This window comes from Schistocerca nitens, chromosome 1, assembly GCF_023898315.1.
Source record: "Schistocerca nitens isolate TAMUIC-IGC-003100 chromosome 1, iqSchNite1.1, whole genome shotgun sequence".
Lineage (NCBI taxonomy): Eukaryota > Metazoa > Arthropoda > Insecta > Orthoptera > Acrididae > Schistocerca > Schistocerca nitens.
Window position 1 is genome coordinate 693,331,183 of NC_064614.1, and position 18,931 is coordinate 693,350,113.

Here is an 18,931-nt window from a genome sequence, read left to right on the forward strand (position 1 = left end):
CGATATCTGGCGAATAAGGTGGCTGTGGTAGTACTGAAATTTGTTTTGAGGTTAAAAATTGCTGTACTGACAGCTGTTGTGGTGTGAGATTTTTGAGGATCATTTTTGCACAAATCTTTCTCATATCAAGATCTTCAGTTATTACTAGACGAGCCGTTTCTCGATTGATATTCAGTTCTTCTGTAATCATTTTCACGGATAATGTTCGATCAGATCGTACGAGTTCACGCACCCTGGCCAAGTTGACATCCGTCCGTGAGGTTGATGGTCGTCCACTGCGGTCTTCATCTTCAACATTCGTTCTGCCTCCACTAAACATTTTATGTCAACGAAAAACTTGAGCTCTCGACGTGATCTCCTCTCCAAAAGCCTTCTGAAGCTTACCGTATGTTGTCGTCGCTTTTTAACCCAATTTAAAGCAAAAAGAAATGGCATACCGTCGCGCAATATTATGCTGTTCCATTTCCGTGTCGAGAGACACAAACACATGTCAACTTATGACAGCACAACTCACGACTGAGCAGTTGCATCGATGTTCCGCTTGGACTAAAAGCAGCTTATAGACCAAGGTCAAAGACATTGTGCCTACGCAAACCTGCATGGTTGCCACATCTTGCAAGGATAATCAGTCTCATTACTTTATTGTCGCACCTCGTATTCCATTCCAAAGACGGACAAACAAGCTGTCAAGCGGGTGGTCATAATGTTTTGGCTCATCAGTGTACAGTCCTCAGTGGCGTGTTGGCTCAAATGGCTCTGAGCACTATGGGACTTAACATCGGAGGTCATCAGTCCCCTAGACTTAGAACTACTTAAACCTAACTAACCTAAGGACATCACACACATCCATGTCCGAGGCAGGATTCGAACCTGCGACCGTAGCAGCAGCGCGGTTCCAGACTGAAGTGCCTAGGTGGCGTGTTGGTCAGCCGATCGCCTGACCGGGGGAGAACACTGGACACGTATCGGGAACGAACGAACTTCCTGCGCGACGTGGGGCGTCGTGCATTTCGCGGACGAGTCGAAGAGAAAGCGAAAACGAATGGAAAGCGACAAGATAACTTCCGGTGGGGATCTCGACCCACGTGGTCCGCGGCTAGCAGAAACGGAATTCAGCAATCGCTCCCGTACTATACGGTGGCTCAGCTCTCATTGCCATTGCTTTTTGCTTACCTGTGTCCGTGAGCTCCACACGTTGCCAGAATTTTGCCTCTCGGTAAGTATGCGCCCGACGGATATCTGACGCAATTAACTGCCGCAATGTTGTCTTGTTGATTACCCAATTTGATGCCTGTTGTATTTTATCCACTCTCTAATCACCTTCTCCGGGCTAAGTTGGAAAGCCTGACTCCTGTTTTATCTCAGAGTTTCTGGGTAAGTCTTCAGAGAATCTGACCTAGTATTTTGTTAACGTGTCTTGGATAATGTTTGTAGTGCTTGGGTCTAATCCGAATTCTTCCACAGTAGTGATGAGGGATTTTCTGTCAGTGAAATCGTACGCTTCCTTGAAATCTACAAGTTCAACTGTTGTCACTTTGTTTGTCAGTTGTCTCGTTTGCAGAATAGTTTTAGATTCCAGCTTTGTCCGCTGCATGATCTATTTTTCCGAAATCTGCTTTGATATTGCCCTAATTGTGGGTCTAGTTAGGGTTCTGCACGATTGAAAAGTGAATGACATTTTTTCAGATTTGAGCTACATCGAAAAGCGGATCAGTGAAGGATAAGCAAAATGTAATTGGATGACCAGAGCGGGTGACGTGGTCGGGGTTGTAGGGCGTGGCTGGGTAGAAGAAGGTGGTTGTTTTTAGCAATCTTCCTCTTTATTGTTGGGTCTTCCAATACATTTTCTGGTAGCTCAGCCCCACCGCTCGTGTCGTGGTGGAGACGTGCTGATGCACGCAGTCCGGGGAATGCGACGCCATGCTTGGTCAGCGGCTGCACAGGTGATAGGAGGTTAGCGGCACGAGGCCCGGCCCAGTTCACCCCCTGCAGACGCGGCGGCTCGTAACAACACTGGGAGTCGCCGGTGCAGCAGCGGGCAACGCCCCTCCACCGGCCAGTCCTTGGGGACAGCGTCACTGATGACGACGACGTAACAGCGACCGAACGCCCAGTCGGTCGAACCGAATGCCGACGCCCACCTCTGATGCCCTTAAATAGTGCAGACTGCTGCTGAATCCACCGGTTACGCGGCGCTGTGTTTATTAGGACGTTCTTCATGAGTTGGCTAACGCAATCGCGCCACACGCGGCCCACGCCTGCGTAATTCTGCTAATGCTGCGTTCTGATGGCTGCCGCGCACGTACACACATACCGACGTTCGTTGCAAAACTGTGTCACCTGCATAACACGCTGGCCAGCCTTCATCCGCCATCTGCCGTGAGGGTGGCGCACCGCGCACTGAAACACACTAAATCACAATTTCGCATCATATTTCCCAAAAATAACCCATGTCCTCTTCAAAGAATGCTTACTAAGAAATTAGAACAACACTGAAGCGTAAGCGTTCGAAATATTGACGATTGTCAGTTACTGTAAGCAATGAGTTGTACTGAAATTATTTTCTTAATGTCAGCAATTTCCTACACAGCAACAACTAACACAAGTTTCACTTGTATGACTGCGGTCTAACTTCACGTCTCAGACACAACAACAAAGCGAAATATGCCAACTGAGCTGTGTGTTGGTGTGTGCAGGAGGACCTTGCTGAACCAAGAGGCGCGCTTCCGAGAGCAGCTGTCGGAGCTACAGCAGCGCAACGAGCGGCAGCAGCAGGAGGCGAACGCGCTGCGCTTCCGCATGGAGGAGCTGTCGCGAGACGCCATGGTCAAGGGCGCCGGCATGGACCGTGAGTACCAGCACCGTCCCCACCTACACTCGTCTTGGTCGCCAAAATAAATTTATCTTATGCTCTCACAGAGCCTTTCGTAAGAACCCCATCATCACATCTCTGGCATGAAACACAGGACGTGAGACAACATATTAAAAACAATACACTAGAAGTATGCAGTGAATTGGAAAAGAAACCTATTAAAATTAACTTCCTAGACATTCCCTACTCCATAACGCTATCAGTTCCTACGTGATGCAGGCAGTTCGACATTGTACGAGGTAAACGATTTCACCAGCAGAGGCGCACCTGCCAGTCACCATTAGTTGAGCCATCGAAGACTGACGAAGACGTCCCCCGTTTCGCACATGCGACAAGATCGTAGTGGCAGACTGAGCTCACCGGGCGCGTAGCGCCATCACTGGCGGCATTGCGGAATTCAGTTGTCCTCAGGGTTGTCGCTCTCTGCGGCCATCTGCGAATTCGCTTCGTCTCCGATTAGAGCGTACCAGGGGACTTCGGCGAAACTTTCGCAATTTTATAGTTTTAAATAATGACAGTACTTCGAATAAGCGTAGTCGGTGGCATAAAGATAATTGTGGGAATGAAGAGAAAACATCTTTAAAAATGAACCGAACGACGAGAAATAATAATCATGAATTTGTAATACAGCCGTGTACATCTCCATGTGTCCGATAATATTTTGCATTCTGGATGTTTGTTCCAGCTTGTACGATAGGCAGAGATCAGGGGCTGTCAGTAGGGCCACATAACCTATAACTTTAACTCGACAAATATTTTCAGTTACAGTAAGCACGTTAGGCCGTAGTAGCAATAGGTAAACCACAACTGAAGGCGACAATGATAATTATGTTTGTCGTTTTGGAAAATGTATTCGTTTAGAACAGTCAACTTGTACGACGGGCAGAGATCATGACTATCACAGTGGTCGCGGTTATTGTCTATGACAATGCTGTATACAAATCATCCAATTAATAAGTACTTTAAAAGGAACAAAGTGTATTCGTAATAAGATAATATGAAAAGCGAGTCTTACTCGTGGTCAGTAAGTTAGATTCGTAAAATACAGGTGTGTAGATGGGCGTCGAGTATGTAGTTTTGCGTGTAATAGTTAAGAGACGAATTCATGTAAAAATTTTGCACAATGGTAGGTTTTAGCGCAAAATCTGTATGCAGTGTCAAAAGCCGGTAAAAAAAATCTTTCTAACGAAATGTCATTTATCTCAGTACTATTAGTATGTGTTGTTAAAAAGAGACGTTGACTTAAGAAATAATATATATGATGACCTGGGAGGCGATAGGGGCCCGTTCATTACATAACTGCCACTACCATGTTTCAGCAGATTTTTGGCATGTGTATTTCCACAGATCCCTGAATAATGGACTCCAGAAAGATGTTACTGTGGCCAAAATTATTGTTTTATCAAACTCCATTGAATGTCTGGTGGAAATAGTGACGCTCCTACATGGTAGCACCCACTCAATAACTGATTGTCCTAGGTCCTAGTAATTATTTTCATTCTACAGAAAAATGCAAAAATACAAGCAAACTTGTTCAGCATTGACTCAGTGTGGCGTCTGGACTCAATCACAAATTAATGACTGATTAACCGTAAAGGATATTTTGTCTCTGCCCTTGAAACAGCTTCCCCAGAAAGAATCACAATGCTGGGAGTCACTAAACTAGTTTACGACAGAGGTAATAAGTCTTACGTTGAATTAGCGCTGGCACCTTTTTCAGGAAGTGCTGCAAAGTCAAATTCTGTTCGGTATTATAGCGACGGCAACTACTGAGCGCTGTTGACGGTCTAACTTGCACACAAGAATACCAATCTCGGAGCATGGAGTCCGCGGAGGACCGAGTTGGAGGAGGTGAAGTTTCCTGGACGATGGCTGGCTGCCCGTACTGGCTCTGGTGCAGTATCCTCCAGATCGGACTGCTGCTGGAATCGTGTGGTGTGGATCCTGGTGGTCGCTCTGCTTCAGAATTCCTCAGTTGACGGAACGGGTGGAGAGCGGCCTGGCGCAGCCCTAAATGATCAGCCAGCAGAGTGATATCCGCTCGATGCTTAGATGGTACACGAGTCTCAGAGGCAAAGTAGTGCTTCCGATTGTGGCGCTCTTGTCTGGGATGTGCACGGCGCTGGTCTCGAAGGTGGCACCTCTCGTGGTGAAGTTAGCGCTGCATGGTTTCCATGGTGACAGCTGGAGTTCCAGCGTGTTCCGGACACAATCCAGCTTGTTACGGTTGATACGCCGAGCCCGCCGTACTGTTGTTGTCCGGGTCTGCCGAGAGAGTGTCTCCAGAGGAGACGGAGCACGGGCATCTTGCAGACCATTCTTGTAATGTGGGTAGCTGTGGTCGCAGGCAAAGGTCTTAGACACATCAGACGTAATACTCGGTAATAGCAGGCTTGCTTGGTTGCAAAAGGCGAGTGCAGCGTTCGTGTTCGGTGCAGCGTCCGTCCACGGTGCACATGGTCTGTAGGCCATAGCACATTGGCAAGTTATTTCGTAATATCCAGCCTTCCGCAATAACAAATCGTTCTTCAGCGATCCCAGAAGTTCTACAATCTTAGACAGCGAGCAGAAAATCACTTTTCCCTGAAATTTACGTAGGAATCTTGGTATCTTACACGAAATATTGTCAACAAAAGGAAGAAAAGCGAGAGATTTTGTCAGAGTGTTCTCCTTTTACTTCCTGGTTCTTGGATGTAACTGCTGGCGTCCTGTTAATCTGCTGGGTAGAATATACACTTTCCCTAAATATTTTCTGTCTCAACTAGGGGGTGCTCTGTCTTCCCTGCGTGGCTGTGGGCCTGTCCGGCAAGATCTACTGAGGGATGGGCTCGCCGTCACTTGCTTTCAACTTCCAACATGCCGTTTCTACGAACTAAGAATCATAAAAATACCTCATGCTTTTAGCGCCCTACCAGACTCCATCAGCGCCTGCTCAGGCCATTAACTTTCTAGAGTCTTGCTCAAGTTGCGTACCTTTGTAACAAAATCTTTATGAAAAATAGGTGAGAGAGTAACTTATCCTCTCTCAATTTTACTGTCTGATCATATTTGTGTGTTTGTTAGTCTGCTCATCCTACTGGAGAACTGTATTTTCAGGAAGACAATGCATCACTCCATCACTCTTGAATGGTGCTGGAATGCTTGAAAAATACCTCCATCGACATGAAATTTATTGTCTGTTGACTCCCGACACCCCTTCCCCCCTCACCCCTTCGTGTCATAAAATGCCTGAAAGGCAACAACAAAAAATTTGAAAACAAACTGAGAAAGTTTCTCCTTGACAATCTCCTTCTATTACTGTAATGTGTAAAAAGCGTTGGGTGGGAGTTACTGACTCACAACTGTTTATCTCTTTTTTGTAACTAATAATAAACAAAAAATAAAAAAGCTTAAAAATGTTCGTAATGTAAGGATATGCACAAATTGATTTGCGATGTGAATGTAAAATGACTCGTTCCTCAACATTACGATCTATTGTGCAAAGTGACCCGTGGAACATGCAGCAATAACTAACCAACGACATTTTGTTATTATATTTATATTTTTTTTTCGTAAATAGGATTGTACCTCAAACCACTCAGATGCCAAACTGCAGAGCAGACAGCTCTCACAATACACCCAATTTTGCTGCCGACGTGTAAACTAAAACGACCACTCGAGCCAGACGAGACAGTACAGGAATAAAACACCAGGGGCGCTGCAGGAGACTCTCTTGTCTCGCACAGTTAACTGAGACCAGAAAGTCGCTAACATACAACTAGACCTGCAAACGCATAAAATGTAAAATCACGGTAAGAAACAAAACGAACAAAAACTTTATTTAGGTCTCACTTCGTTAGATCAGTTACAACATAAAATATGTGCACTTTTTACAGTTTTCAATAAACAAAACCCACTGATGGTGACACAGAGATGCTGATACATGTTTGGGCAAAAAGAAGAAAACAGTGTGTTTGCAAAGCGACGGAACCTCTGTCCTATAAGTGGCACGGAATCTCCATTTCCTTTAGAAACACGTTTACGTATGTGACAACTAAGTGCTACGGTAATACAGCCAAAGGTCCGCTGCTTTAGAAGATGGTTGACCTCATTTCCGGTTTACTTACAAGTTACTGAATTCATGACAAACTCTTTCTTATTAAGCGTAAACAGTTGCGGGACGCAAGATTTTGAGCCTTCTTGATTTGAACTAAACTCGTAAACTATCTGGAACTGAGAGTGTTGAGCTCTGTAATGGATGATGACAACACGACGATTGTAAACACAAATCGGTATCAGTGGCTTAAGATAAACCGTATGTCCCAGAGGGTCATCATTCTTCCTCCTAACCAAAATATACAGGAAAGGTAGACACCCATCTTTCTCTGTTCCCGTAGCGAACCGGGCATTTTTATTAAAGGAGGTGCAGTGTTGCAAAAACACCATTATATTCTCGATAACGCCACACTATAAAACTATCGCCCACGTACGTACCTCAAAAATAAAACTGGTTCCAGGGCCGCCGATCCAAGCATTCTCTCCTAAAGTCATCCATAATAGGGTTGGCCACCGGCGGGAAACATAACGCAACCCATGGCTACGCCGTAAATCTGCTCAAAATATTCGTGATTGAATATCAAATAGGTAGAGGAAAGAGCGTGCCGAAACAAAGCAATGATACCTATCTGAAACTCATTATTAATAGTGTAGCTAAGGCCAAAATTTCTTTGGACATTCAGTTCACTGGGAAAATTTTAAAACTCCCAAGGCCTTAGCTGCAAATCTCCAAAGGTCTGGAATTGAACAATGAAATACACTGCATTTGAGAATATTCAATATGGAAACTTCAACCAGCTAATTCAAAAATAGTAGTACAAGACAGTCAGCGTTATCAAAAGATCGTTTTAGTGAGTTGGAAACGAGAAGCTACTCTGTACAGATGTTAATATGTGTTCTCAGTTCTGTTGCGTTATTGCAATGTAGTCCTGATAATTTCTTATCTTATATATATACTGCACAACACAATTATAGGATCACTTTTTGAAAACACCTTAACTGTCTACTATTACAAGGAAGAAGTTTTTAATTTGGCTCAGAGGCGCCTACAACCTTTCTTTGTAATGGTGCAAAAGCGGGACGCCCTGTGAAATCATCTTCGGTCTCGCCGACGATTCTGACAGCAAGGTGTCGACACTTGCGAAAAAAGGGAAGAGCTCAGGATTCATGTGAGGTGGGTTAATGATATTACATTGGCACCAAATTTCACCACACTTCTAGACAACCCCACTCTGGACATATCATACGGTGGAAAGGTCGTTATATCCTTTCTTACACACACTTCACCTCTTCTTTTGTCGCCTCTGCGATGGAGGTCAGAACCACGATGCCCAGCCTTGAAATCGCGTAGTTTTCGTATGGGTGGCCGAGGAAAACATTTCAGACACATCTCTTCTCAGAATCCAAACGAAAAGGCCTTCGGGCGTGTCATAAAGGACGTCAATGAAACTACCCCTGTCCTCGGGGCGTCTGACAAGGAACCCCTCCAATTTCGCGTACCTACTAGTATGCGAAAGGTCAGCAGTGTAGCCTGCCTGCAGGCGCGTAGGATTCTTTATTTGTCTCGATACAGGTACATTTTTAAAGTGCTCAACAAAGGCAGGTAGGTGGCACCAAGGGTGTTACATGACTGGTGGTGGGGGGGGGGGGTCTCAGGGTGCCCCTGTGCCGTTTTATTCATGCCTGAAAAAAATGGTTCAAATGGCTCTGAGCACTATGGGACTCAACTGCTGTGGTCATAAGTCCCCTAGAACTTAGAACTACTTAAACCTAACTAACCTAAGGACAGCACACAACACCCAGCCATCACGAGGCAGAGAAAATCCCTGACCCCGCCGGGAATCGAACCCGGGAACCCGGGCGTGGGAAGCGAGAACGCTACCGCACGACCACGAGATGCGGGCTATTCATGCCTGAGGCAACGTCACACTCCTCTGTGATCACGCCACAGGTAGGCGCGAAACAGGAGGGCTGGAAAAGCATAAGCACCCTTTGCAGCTTTTGATTGTGTTAAAATTTCGTCGAATAGTTTTGAACGGTCCCTAGTGCCTACACCCTACTCACCAAAGAAAAACCTGCGGGAGAACTGCACTCCAAAGGGGTGCGATTACGTTCAAAGGGGTTACTGACCCACGTTGTCCTTGTAGAAGGGTTGAATCGTCAGGGGTCGGGGGGGAGGGGGGTCAGCAGTGTCAAAGGATTTCAGTAACGTCGTTCTGTGTTGTTCATCACATTGCGAACAGTCGTTTTTTCCCGCAAAATGTGTCGAAATCAATGACCCAAGGACAGGTGTGGTTTCGATGACGCCCTTTATGCCATTCCCTAAGGCTTTTTCGAGTCTTTTCTGAGCGGCGATGTGTCTGAAAAGTTTTCCTCGTTCAATCATAAGAAAACTCCGTGCTTTCAATGCTGGGCCTCGCGATTCTGACTTCCATCGCTTTAGAGAGAAGACAACGCTCTCTGTTTGGTGGGATCAAAAGGGTGTCATCTGTTATGAGATGCTAAAGCCTGGTGAACCCGTTACTGTGAAATATAAAATAAGAAAATTGTAACAGTGAGCAAATATAATGCGTGTGTGTGTGTGTGTGTGTGTGTGTGTGTGTGTGTGTGTGTGAGAGAGAGAGAGAGAGAGAGAGAGAGAGAGAGAGCTGTAAAACGTAAACAGCCTGTAGCGTGTGTATACTTAGGCAACATCAAATACAGAATCGAAGGCATTTCGCTAGGCCATGGGACGGCAAACCTCCCCAAGCGCCATTGTACGTATTACACGTACACTTCAGAAAGTTCAAACCTGTGTCGGATCGCCTGATTTAGGTTCCCCGCACATTCGAGTACTGTTGCCTGTTCACCACGCCTTCGGGCTGACTGCTATAGGGGTGACTACCTGCTCCGCAGCGCTGCGTCGTCTGGCAACATCAGCCACCCTAATCATCAACTAATTTTGGCTGTTGAGTTGTGGCGACAGTTCGTCTGACGAAACTTTCATTATTTTTTTATACACTGTGGTTCTCAAAAAACTGCTCAAATGTGACGTTTAGTGCAGGATATTGTACTCACTGGTCTATGGATGGGTTATCACACATTAGTCGAGGCTATTGCTCCTGTATTAGGGACTAACTTACCGTATTCACCGACTAACTGCTCTCGTCATTGTACACTGTACACTAAGTATCTGTACAGCAAATAGTTGTGACAGTCGTTTGAGAACAGGACTGAATCTTCGCGATGTAATATTAGTTCGGCGATTGTACAGTGTGGGAATAAGCGATTCAACGATAACGTCAAGCGTGCCCCTACATAATCCGTCTTAAATTTTACACGGACAAAAAACAACGCAGTTTAATGGCTCAAATGGCTCTGAGCACTATGGGACTTAACATCTGAGGTCATCAGTCCCCTAGAACTTAGAACTACTTAAACCTAACTAACTTAAGGACATCACACACAGCCATGCCCGAGGCAGGATTCGGACCAGCGACCGTAGCGGTCGCGCGGTTCCAGACTGAAGCGCCTAGAACCGCAGGGCCACACCGGCCGGCAACGCAGTTTAGCAGTAGGCAACATACGTAAATAAGTTAACAGAATCTTCCGTCGGTTCATGATAGAACAACATTATACACGTAAATAAGATTGGGCGGACGATTTGAGCAACTATACATTCAAGCGCAAACGAGTTGGCGATAGTTGAGCAGTTGCAGAGAGCACTCCTCACCACGCGAATCGGATGCTTCAGCATGTGACGCGACTAGGATATTTACAAGCCTTCTATCGACTGACATGAGATTCGATCCAGGACGAGAAAGAGGCTTGATATCAACGCGTCTGATTGTTTGCAACGTCGTGCGTGATTGACAGATGACATTATCCTTGAAGTCGTGCCGGCATTGATGAGGACATGTGCCACAATGTCAAGAAAGTACCGTAAGTACCGCTTTTTAAAAAAGTCCGATTGCTGTTATAGGTACTCATAACAACAAGTTATTGACGGATACCATCACAGGGTGCCACAGTTCTTGGAAATTGGAAATTTGTGGTAAGGTCTTATGGGACCAAACTGCTGAGTTCATCGGTCCCTAAGCTTACACACTGCTTAATCTAATTTAAACCAGCTTACGCTAAGGACGACACACACACCCATGCCCGAGGGAGGACTCGAACCTCCGACGGGGGGAGCCGCGCGGAACCACAGTTCTCAAACGCGGATAAATCAGCGATAATACATCTCATCAGTCGTCAATCCAGTGCTGGACGGCAACAACAAGTCCTACCACTACCTCATCGCTGTGTGGGTACAAAAGACACCACTTCTCGCGTGTACCACTACTCACCGCGGCAGCACTACCGTTGGACGATCGAAACATCCGAAAGATCGTCTAGACCGTGGTTTCCCAAACGATGGTATTCTTACTAATCTAATCTATAGAATTACATCGAACAACAAAAGACCTGAAATAAATGTAACAGCTATGAGAGCAATGCAACAACATTGTATGACCGTGTTGCTGACACATCGAAGTCCACAGCGGCAAGTCCACAGCAGTATATCCCTCTAACACAATCACTCCCGGAGTGTACACGCGTTCCTGCTGATTGCCAACCAGTGGAACTCACCACAGACGGCTTGTGTGCTTCCACATCGGCCAAGACGAGGACAACAGCGCCCTCTGTATCGCCCAGTGGTGTCGCTCGGCAGCGCCTCCGGGAAATTCTCGTTAAATAGTGCCGTGCCTTTCGCAGTACAGTAAAAAACGAAGCCTTTTAACATTTGTCATGGTCTCTTATCGCCGAAAGATATGTGATTCTTAAAGTTAACCTGTCATGGGACGCCACAATCAAAGTTAACACTTGCGATGACTATATGAAAAAAATTGAGAATGTATGCAAAATCTAGTTTACTGACAACATTTATTTTCCAAAAAACAGAGACAGACATGGTCTACGCTAAACACGTTGTGATAGAACATCGTAAACAACAAACAGGGGGTTTAAGACCACAATGGACAAGGATCCTGGGTGGCAGAAGTGGGTCAGGTACACTGGCCTTAAAAATGTGGATAATGCAGTCTGAATTAATCTGACGCTGAGCAGACTTTGACTGTTCAAATCTACAGAAGTTTATATTGATGCAGCTGAGAGCAAGTGGCGATTGGGATTTGTACACCCTGACAAGGCCGGAGCAGCAGTACATTACCGTGTTTACTTCGTACAGCGATGTAACTCGCAGCTGGCGAGATGTGTGCGGCGGAGGTGAGGCGTAAGGCGGCACCTGTGAATCGATCGCGGCCACGAAAGAAATGCAAAATCTCACGATGTAGCGATCAGGCAGACGGATCGCAATTTACTCGCTACCAGAGCCCTGAAATCACGGTAGATTTCAGAGTATGACACACCCGTTCGCTGGTCGTAAGGACCAATTTGCCTCAGTTCTACGACAGAGCGCACAAGGATGCCAAACGTCAACACTGGTAAACCAAAAACGAATAAGTGTGCCCTCGGCAAATGAGTAGTCAGAGACGTTTGAAATCACACTGTCGGTACAGTAAGAACTTCACCACAGGCTCCCCAGTCTAACTAATCGCAAGGAAAGTCAGTCTTAGGACAGATCGCAAGTACCAACCACACATGCCAGAGCTTCGACCAGAAGTTGTTTCCACGCCAAAGTCCAGAACCTGATTGTCTCGCACCTCTCCCAGATAAAAAAATTCCGTTTTCCCGCAAAGTTTACGAACGACACTGCCTCCACCCCGTCTTGAGCCAATCACAAGGCTTTAGAGGCGATAAATCTCCCCTCCTACATGACAGCACAAACCCATGTCGAACCAGCGCAAGATTTAAGAAACCTGCGTCTCTGGAAAAAGAGAACCGCCAATTACTGGCTTGCGGATGGAGCAGATGTTTTTCTCCGAATACACGTCCCTTCCCATGGAAACAAGCGAATAGATACAATCTTAAAGATCTTTATCTACATCGCCTGTGCCTTGTAGCATGTTAGTCCTAGTTAAATGGTGTCATAAAGATTTTATCTCTAAACGTTTCTCAGGCGCCAGAGTTTCTTATATGACCGAGGCGGCCAATGGAAGTGGGTCACAGGCTTATTTGCAGTATCGGTGAACACGAAAACTCGTGAACTTTTATGAGGCGTGGTGCTGCACACAATGCCCGGTTTTCAAGTCCACTGTGTAGACGTGTCCCTTCAGTCCGTCGCCTCCAGCCCAGCCTTCGGCTGGCGCCAATGCGGGTATAGCGGCATTGTCCTGCTGGAGATCTGTCTCAACTAGGGGGTGCTCTGTCTTCCCTGCGTGGCTGTGGGCCTGTCCGGCAAGATCTACTGAGGGATGGGCTCGCCGTCACTTGCTTTCAACTTCCAACATGCCGTTTCTACGAACTAAGAATCATAAAAATACCTCATGCTTTTAGCGCCCTACCAGACTCCATCAGCGCCTGCTCAGGCCATTAACTTTCTAGAGTCTTGCTCAAGTTGCGTACCTTTGTAACAAAATCTTTATGAAAAATAGGTGAGAGAGTAACTTATCCTCTCTCAATTTTACTGTCTGATCATATTTGTGTGTTTGTTAGTCTGCTCATCCTACTGGAGAACTGTATTTTCAGGAAGACAATGCATCACTCCATCACTCTTGAATGGTGCTGGAATGCTTGAAAAATACCTCCATCGACATGAAATTTATTGTCTGTTGACTCCCGACACCCCTTCCCCCCTCACCCCTTCGTGTCATAAAATGCCTGAAAGGCAACAACAAAAAATTTGAAAACAAACTGAGAAAGTTTCTCCTTGACAATCTCCTTCTATTACTGTAATGTGTAAAAAGCGTTGGGTGGGAGTTACTGACTCACAACTGTTTATCTCTTTTTTGTAACTAATAATAAACAAAAAATAAAAAAGCTTAAAAATGTTCGTAATGTAAGGATATGCACAAATTGATTTGCGATGTGAATGTAAAATGACTCGTTCCTCAACATTACGATCTATTGTGCAAAGTGACCCGTGGAACATGCAGCAATAACTAACCAACGACATTTTGTTATTATATTTATATTTTTTTTTCGTAAATAGGATTGTACCTCAAACCACTCAGATGCCAAACTGCAGAGCAGACAGCTCTCACAATACACCCAATTTTGCTGCCGACGTGTAAACTAAAACGACCACTCGAGCCAGACGAGACAGTACAGGAATAAAACACCAGGGGCGCTGCAGGAGACTCTCTTGTCTCGCACAGTTAACTGAGACCAGAAAGTCGCTAACATACAACTAGACCTGCAAACGCATAAAATGTAAAATCACGGTAAGAAACAAAACGAACAAAAACTTTATTTAGGTCTCACTTCGTTAGATCAGTTACAACATAAAATATGTGCACTTTTTACAGTTTTCAATAAACAAAACCCACTGATGGTGACACAGAGATGCTGATACATGTTTGGGCAAAAAGAAGAAAACAGTGTGTTTGCAAAGCGACGGAACCTCTGTCCTATAAGTGGCACGGAATCTCCATTTCCTTTAGAAACACGTTTACGTATGTGACAACTAAGTGCTACGGTAATACAGCCAAAGGTCCGCTGCTTTAGAAGATGGTTGACCTCATTTCCGGTTTACTTACAAGTTACTGAATTCATGACAAACTCTTTCTTATTAAGCGTAAACAGTTGCGGGACGCAAGATTTTGAGCCTTCTTGATTTGAACTAAACTCGTAAATGCAAGCAATGCGCCCATCTGCAAAGCTAGAGTGTGACAGAGGTGTAAGGTTTAATAAACTATCCAGTCTGCATGTGATGCTTCCATACTGTTGTTCCAAATACAATGAGAAATGTCCGAAAGCAAGACAAACCCGAGCCAGTCACTGGGAACACTATAGAGGTTCTCAGTCGCATCTGAGCGTCTGACCTGCAGATATTTCAATTGTCTACTGTGCGAATTATGTCATCTGTTGTGTAAACAAATTATGTGGGGATAACTGAGAAAAAAAAGGGGGGGGAGAAGGAAAGTGGAAGAAAGGTAAGGCCCAATTTTATTTGAATACGTAACTACATTATAAATGGTTGGTTGGTTGGTTTTGGGGTAGGAGACCAGACAGCGCGGTCATCGGTCTCATCGGAGTAGGGGAGGATGGGGAAGGAAGTCGGCCGTGCCCTTTCAAAGGAACCATCCCGCATTATAAATACAAATACAATGAAATCTGAAACTTTTACAGATCTTCGTATACTTTTGAATAGAGACCGGGCATTAACCTTCTGTTACAGCTTTCGGAATCCCTTCCACTTAATAAGTGAGTCACATGAATGAAGAAATTGCGTATAATCGATTACAAACAACCTTTAGTAACAGTGTACTCTCTACGATCACAGCAAAATAACGTAACTGACACGAGGCAGCAGTTAATGATTGCCGCGACAGCGACATTCCCTGCACTGTAGCAGGCGGGAGAGCGTGCGGGGCCCGGTGCAGCAGAACGCCGGTCGGTCGTCCTCCTACACGCAGCTCAGGCGCGACCAGAAATTTGGCACCGGCGTAAAATAAGAAGCGAACTCAGCACGACCGGAGATGCCGGTTGCCAGCGTCACGGTGACGTCAGACGACTCTATTTCTAGGCGCCACACGTGTTTTCGTGTTTTCTGCACAATGCCCCGCGGCACGCCGTCCGCTGGCTGGCTCTGAGCACTATGGGACTCAACTGCTGAGGTCATTAGTCCCCTAGAACTTAGAACTAATTAAACCTAACTAACCTAAGGACATCACAAACATCCATGCCCGAGGCAGGATTCGAACCTGCGACCGTAGCGGTCTTGCGGTTCCAGGCTGCAGCGCCTTTAACCGCACGGCCACTTCGGCCGGCCACGCCGTCCGCCATCCTCTGTCAAAGCGGCCCAACACAACGCGATCCTCTTCCTACTTCGCTTCCATCTGCCACGGTACCTCTTCTACAGTCTCTCCCTCCGCTGCACTGTGATCGCTTTTCGATTACGTTCCTCTGCTGCACTATGATTACGTTTCGATTACTCACCACAAGAAGTGCACGAAAAAATCTAAAAATCAACCGTTCACCTTCCTTACTACTAACGATCATCCCATTCCACATCACTTTGTACGTTCAGACGAATTACGGAGTCCAGAAGTTTAGCACTAGACCTTTAATCGGTGCTATTAGGCTCTTAATTTTTGCTGTCGGTGATACAGGGGTTGGGCAAAAATATGGAAGCACTGCGACAAATGGATGCTTGAGCATAAATGCCGTTGGTAACCTAGCGGCAGGTTGCACGGTTTTTTTTGACCGCGAACGGCACGTGTGCTATGTCCTCAATACGCTCCATAGGTCAGTCGCGGCCAGAAGAGTATTGAGTGTAGCTGTGAGTGCATTATATTGCAGTCAAATGAACTCGAACGTGAGCAAACTGCTGGTGCTCGATGGCGCGTGCTTCCATAACCTAGGTACCCGAATTGACTGGTGTTTCTAGAGGCACCGCTCCGAACATTTATACCGTATACAGAGAAAGTTGAATTAACACGTCTGCTGCGTCACAACGCGGTCGAAAGTGGGTGTTGAGTGATGGTAACAGACGGTTATTGAATAGGACTGTGATGAAAAGTAACATCGAGGTACCTGCAAAAGTCACTGCAGAACAGAATTTCGCACTCGCGAACCCTTTCATTACCAAAACACGAAGGGAGTTCCAGAAGCAGGGAATTGCAGGGCTGGAATCCCAAAACCGCTCATCAGTGAAGCAAATTTTGGTATCAGGAAAACGTGGTGACGAGGCCATTAAACCACGACTATGCAGTAAAAGAAAGGAGTGATGTGGTCGGATGAATCTTGTTTCACACTGTTTCCGATTTCCGGCCGTGCTTATGACTCAAGAGTGAAACGTGACGGGAGTTCTTTGATGATTTGCGCAGTCACGTCGTGGTATTCCATCGGTCCTGTGCTTACTCTGTGCGATCGCATTACTTCCAAGGATTATGTGATCATTGTGGCCATGTTTGTTCCCCATCCCATTGATGATTCTCTGTTCCAAGAGGACAGCCGGCCGGTGTAGCCGAGCGGTTCTAGGCGCTACAGTCCGAAACCGCGCGACCGCTACGGTCGCAGGTTCGAATCCTGCCTCGGGCATGGATGTATGTGATGTTCTTAGGTTAGTCAGGTTTAAGTAGTTCTAAGTTCTAGGGGACTGATGACCTCAGAAGTCCCATAGTGCTCAGAGCCATTTGAACCATTTTTCCAAGAGGACAGGGCCTCTGTTCAGACAGCTCGCATCGTTCAGGACTGCTTTTTTGGGCATGAGAATGTATTGTCGCATATCTTCCGGCCACGGCAGTCACCAGAGCTCAATATTATTGAGCCTTGGTGGTCTACTTTGGAGAGAAGGGTGCGTGATCTCTACCCACCTCCATCATCGTTATATAAACTTGCCACTGTTTTCGGGACGAATGGTACAAGATTCTCTTTAAAACCATACGGGAGCTGTATTAATCCATTCCGAGACGACTGGAAGCTGTTCTCTACACCACATTAGGCATGGTAATGGTTGCATTTTTACTGTTTCCATGTTTTTGCCATCCCCTGTATTTTACATTTACATACGTTTAAAGAGAGCTGGTAGTCACTAAAATAAGTAGGAATTCTGCACTTCCCTACGATCGCCCAACGCCGACTCTTTCCGCTAGACAACAGCATCCTCTCCGAACAATCTGATAGCGATGCTGACGCTAGCTGATAAATCATTCAGGTGTACTGTCAACATTAAAAGCCCAGTTACGTTTCCTTTATGCAAAACCTGCATAACTTTCATTTTTCTTGAGCATTCGACGTTCTTTGTAGCTTACTGACTTCCATTAGTCAAACTTTCCTCGAGTCAGTCGCTTATCTGTAAAGTTCGTATAATAGTATCTTGGTTACAAATGGTGGTATCTAACACCTTTCAGAAATGTAAGATGACAAAATCTGCTTGTTCGTTTTAATGAAACACTACGGAAATTATTACGTACCAGCTGCTGAAAATATGTGATTTACTTAACACATGTGTATCCCATTATCAAGTCCTACAAAACAAGGAAACACAAATCATTACTTCGCAGAACCACATATAGTAACACCCATATAATGTAAATCTATCTGTACTGCCCTGTATTATTATATACTTTAAAACTGATATGCCGTTACGCACAATCGCAATTTAGAAGCAAGCGGCAAGTATGCATCATCAAATATATAAGAAATTTTCCTTTACATCTCACAAATTTCAGTTTATTAATAGAAGTCAACTGCCCTCACCCACCAATGATGTTACGTATAGTCACCAATGATGCTGATGTCGACTGTAACATCTTTGAAAGATTATGCGTCTAGCGACGGCAGAACCTAAAAACAAACTTGCACCAATGTTGCAATGTTTGCAAGCATGGAAAATAAGCAAAATGAAACATTAATTTTAGGAAAATTAAGATTAGATTCGTGGCTGCTTTTCCCGAAAAAATCGCTGAAGTGAATTCAGAAATACGTCTTGAATACCTGTCTTTTCATTTAACAGGCTGATACATAGCAAAAAAAATATCTCTATTCCCTCTAAATTTGATAGCAACCAACATTTTTCTTCTACGTCATCATCATTCTTATAGCGCAGACATCCATAATATCCCATGTATAGAGTGATTCAGAGCATCGACCACATCCAGAGAGGATTTTATTTAATTTGAGCCACAGTTTCCAGTCAAGTGCGACACCCACAATATCACAGTTCTGTTTCTCGAACCATTCCCGTTCTTGCTAATTTGCGATGTGTTGGCAGTTCTTGTTCCAGGGATCTCTTACTTTGTTGTTCCTTGCAGCTAGCTGTTCAGCTTTCAGTACTAGCAGGTGTCTCGAACAAAGCCTGTTTCTTCGTAAGACAGGTATGTCGTGAAGAATGGGTATTTCCTTATTGTCTTACATATTGTGGTAATCTCTAAGCACGGTCTCAATCCTGCGAATCTGTGATGGGCAGATACTGCTTAGCAGGGGAAGCCAATAGGC

The 18,931-nt window shown here is 45.3% G+C and overlaps 1 protein-coding gene across 8 annotated transcripts in view; it reads left to right on the forward strand.

Moving 5' to 3' along the window:
* LOC126259460 (golgin subfamily A member 6-like protein 22) overlaps positions 1-18,931 on the forward strand; it is a 426,680-nt gene that overhangs the window by 213,964 nt on the left and 193,785 nt on the right. For all 8 annotated transcript variants that reach the window (XM_049956315.1, XM_049956307.1, XM_049956321.1 and 5 more), the window contains exon 2: positions 2,697-2,848. In XM_049956315.1, the coding sequence (XP_049812272.1) occupies positions 2,800-2,848 (49 nt within the window). In that variant the 5' untranslated portion in view covers positions 2,697-2,799. The remainder of the gene's footprint in view (positions 1-2,696; positions 2,849-18,931) is intronic.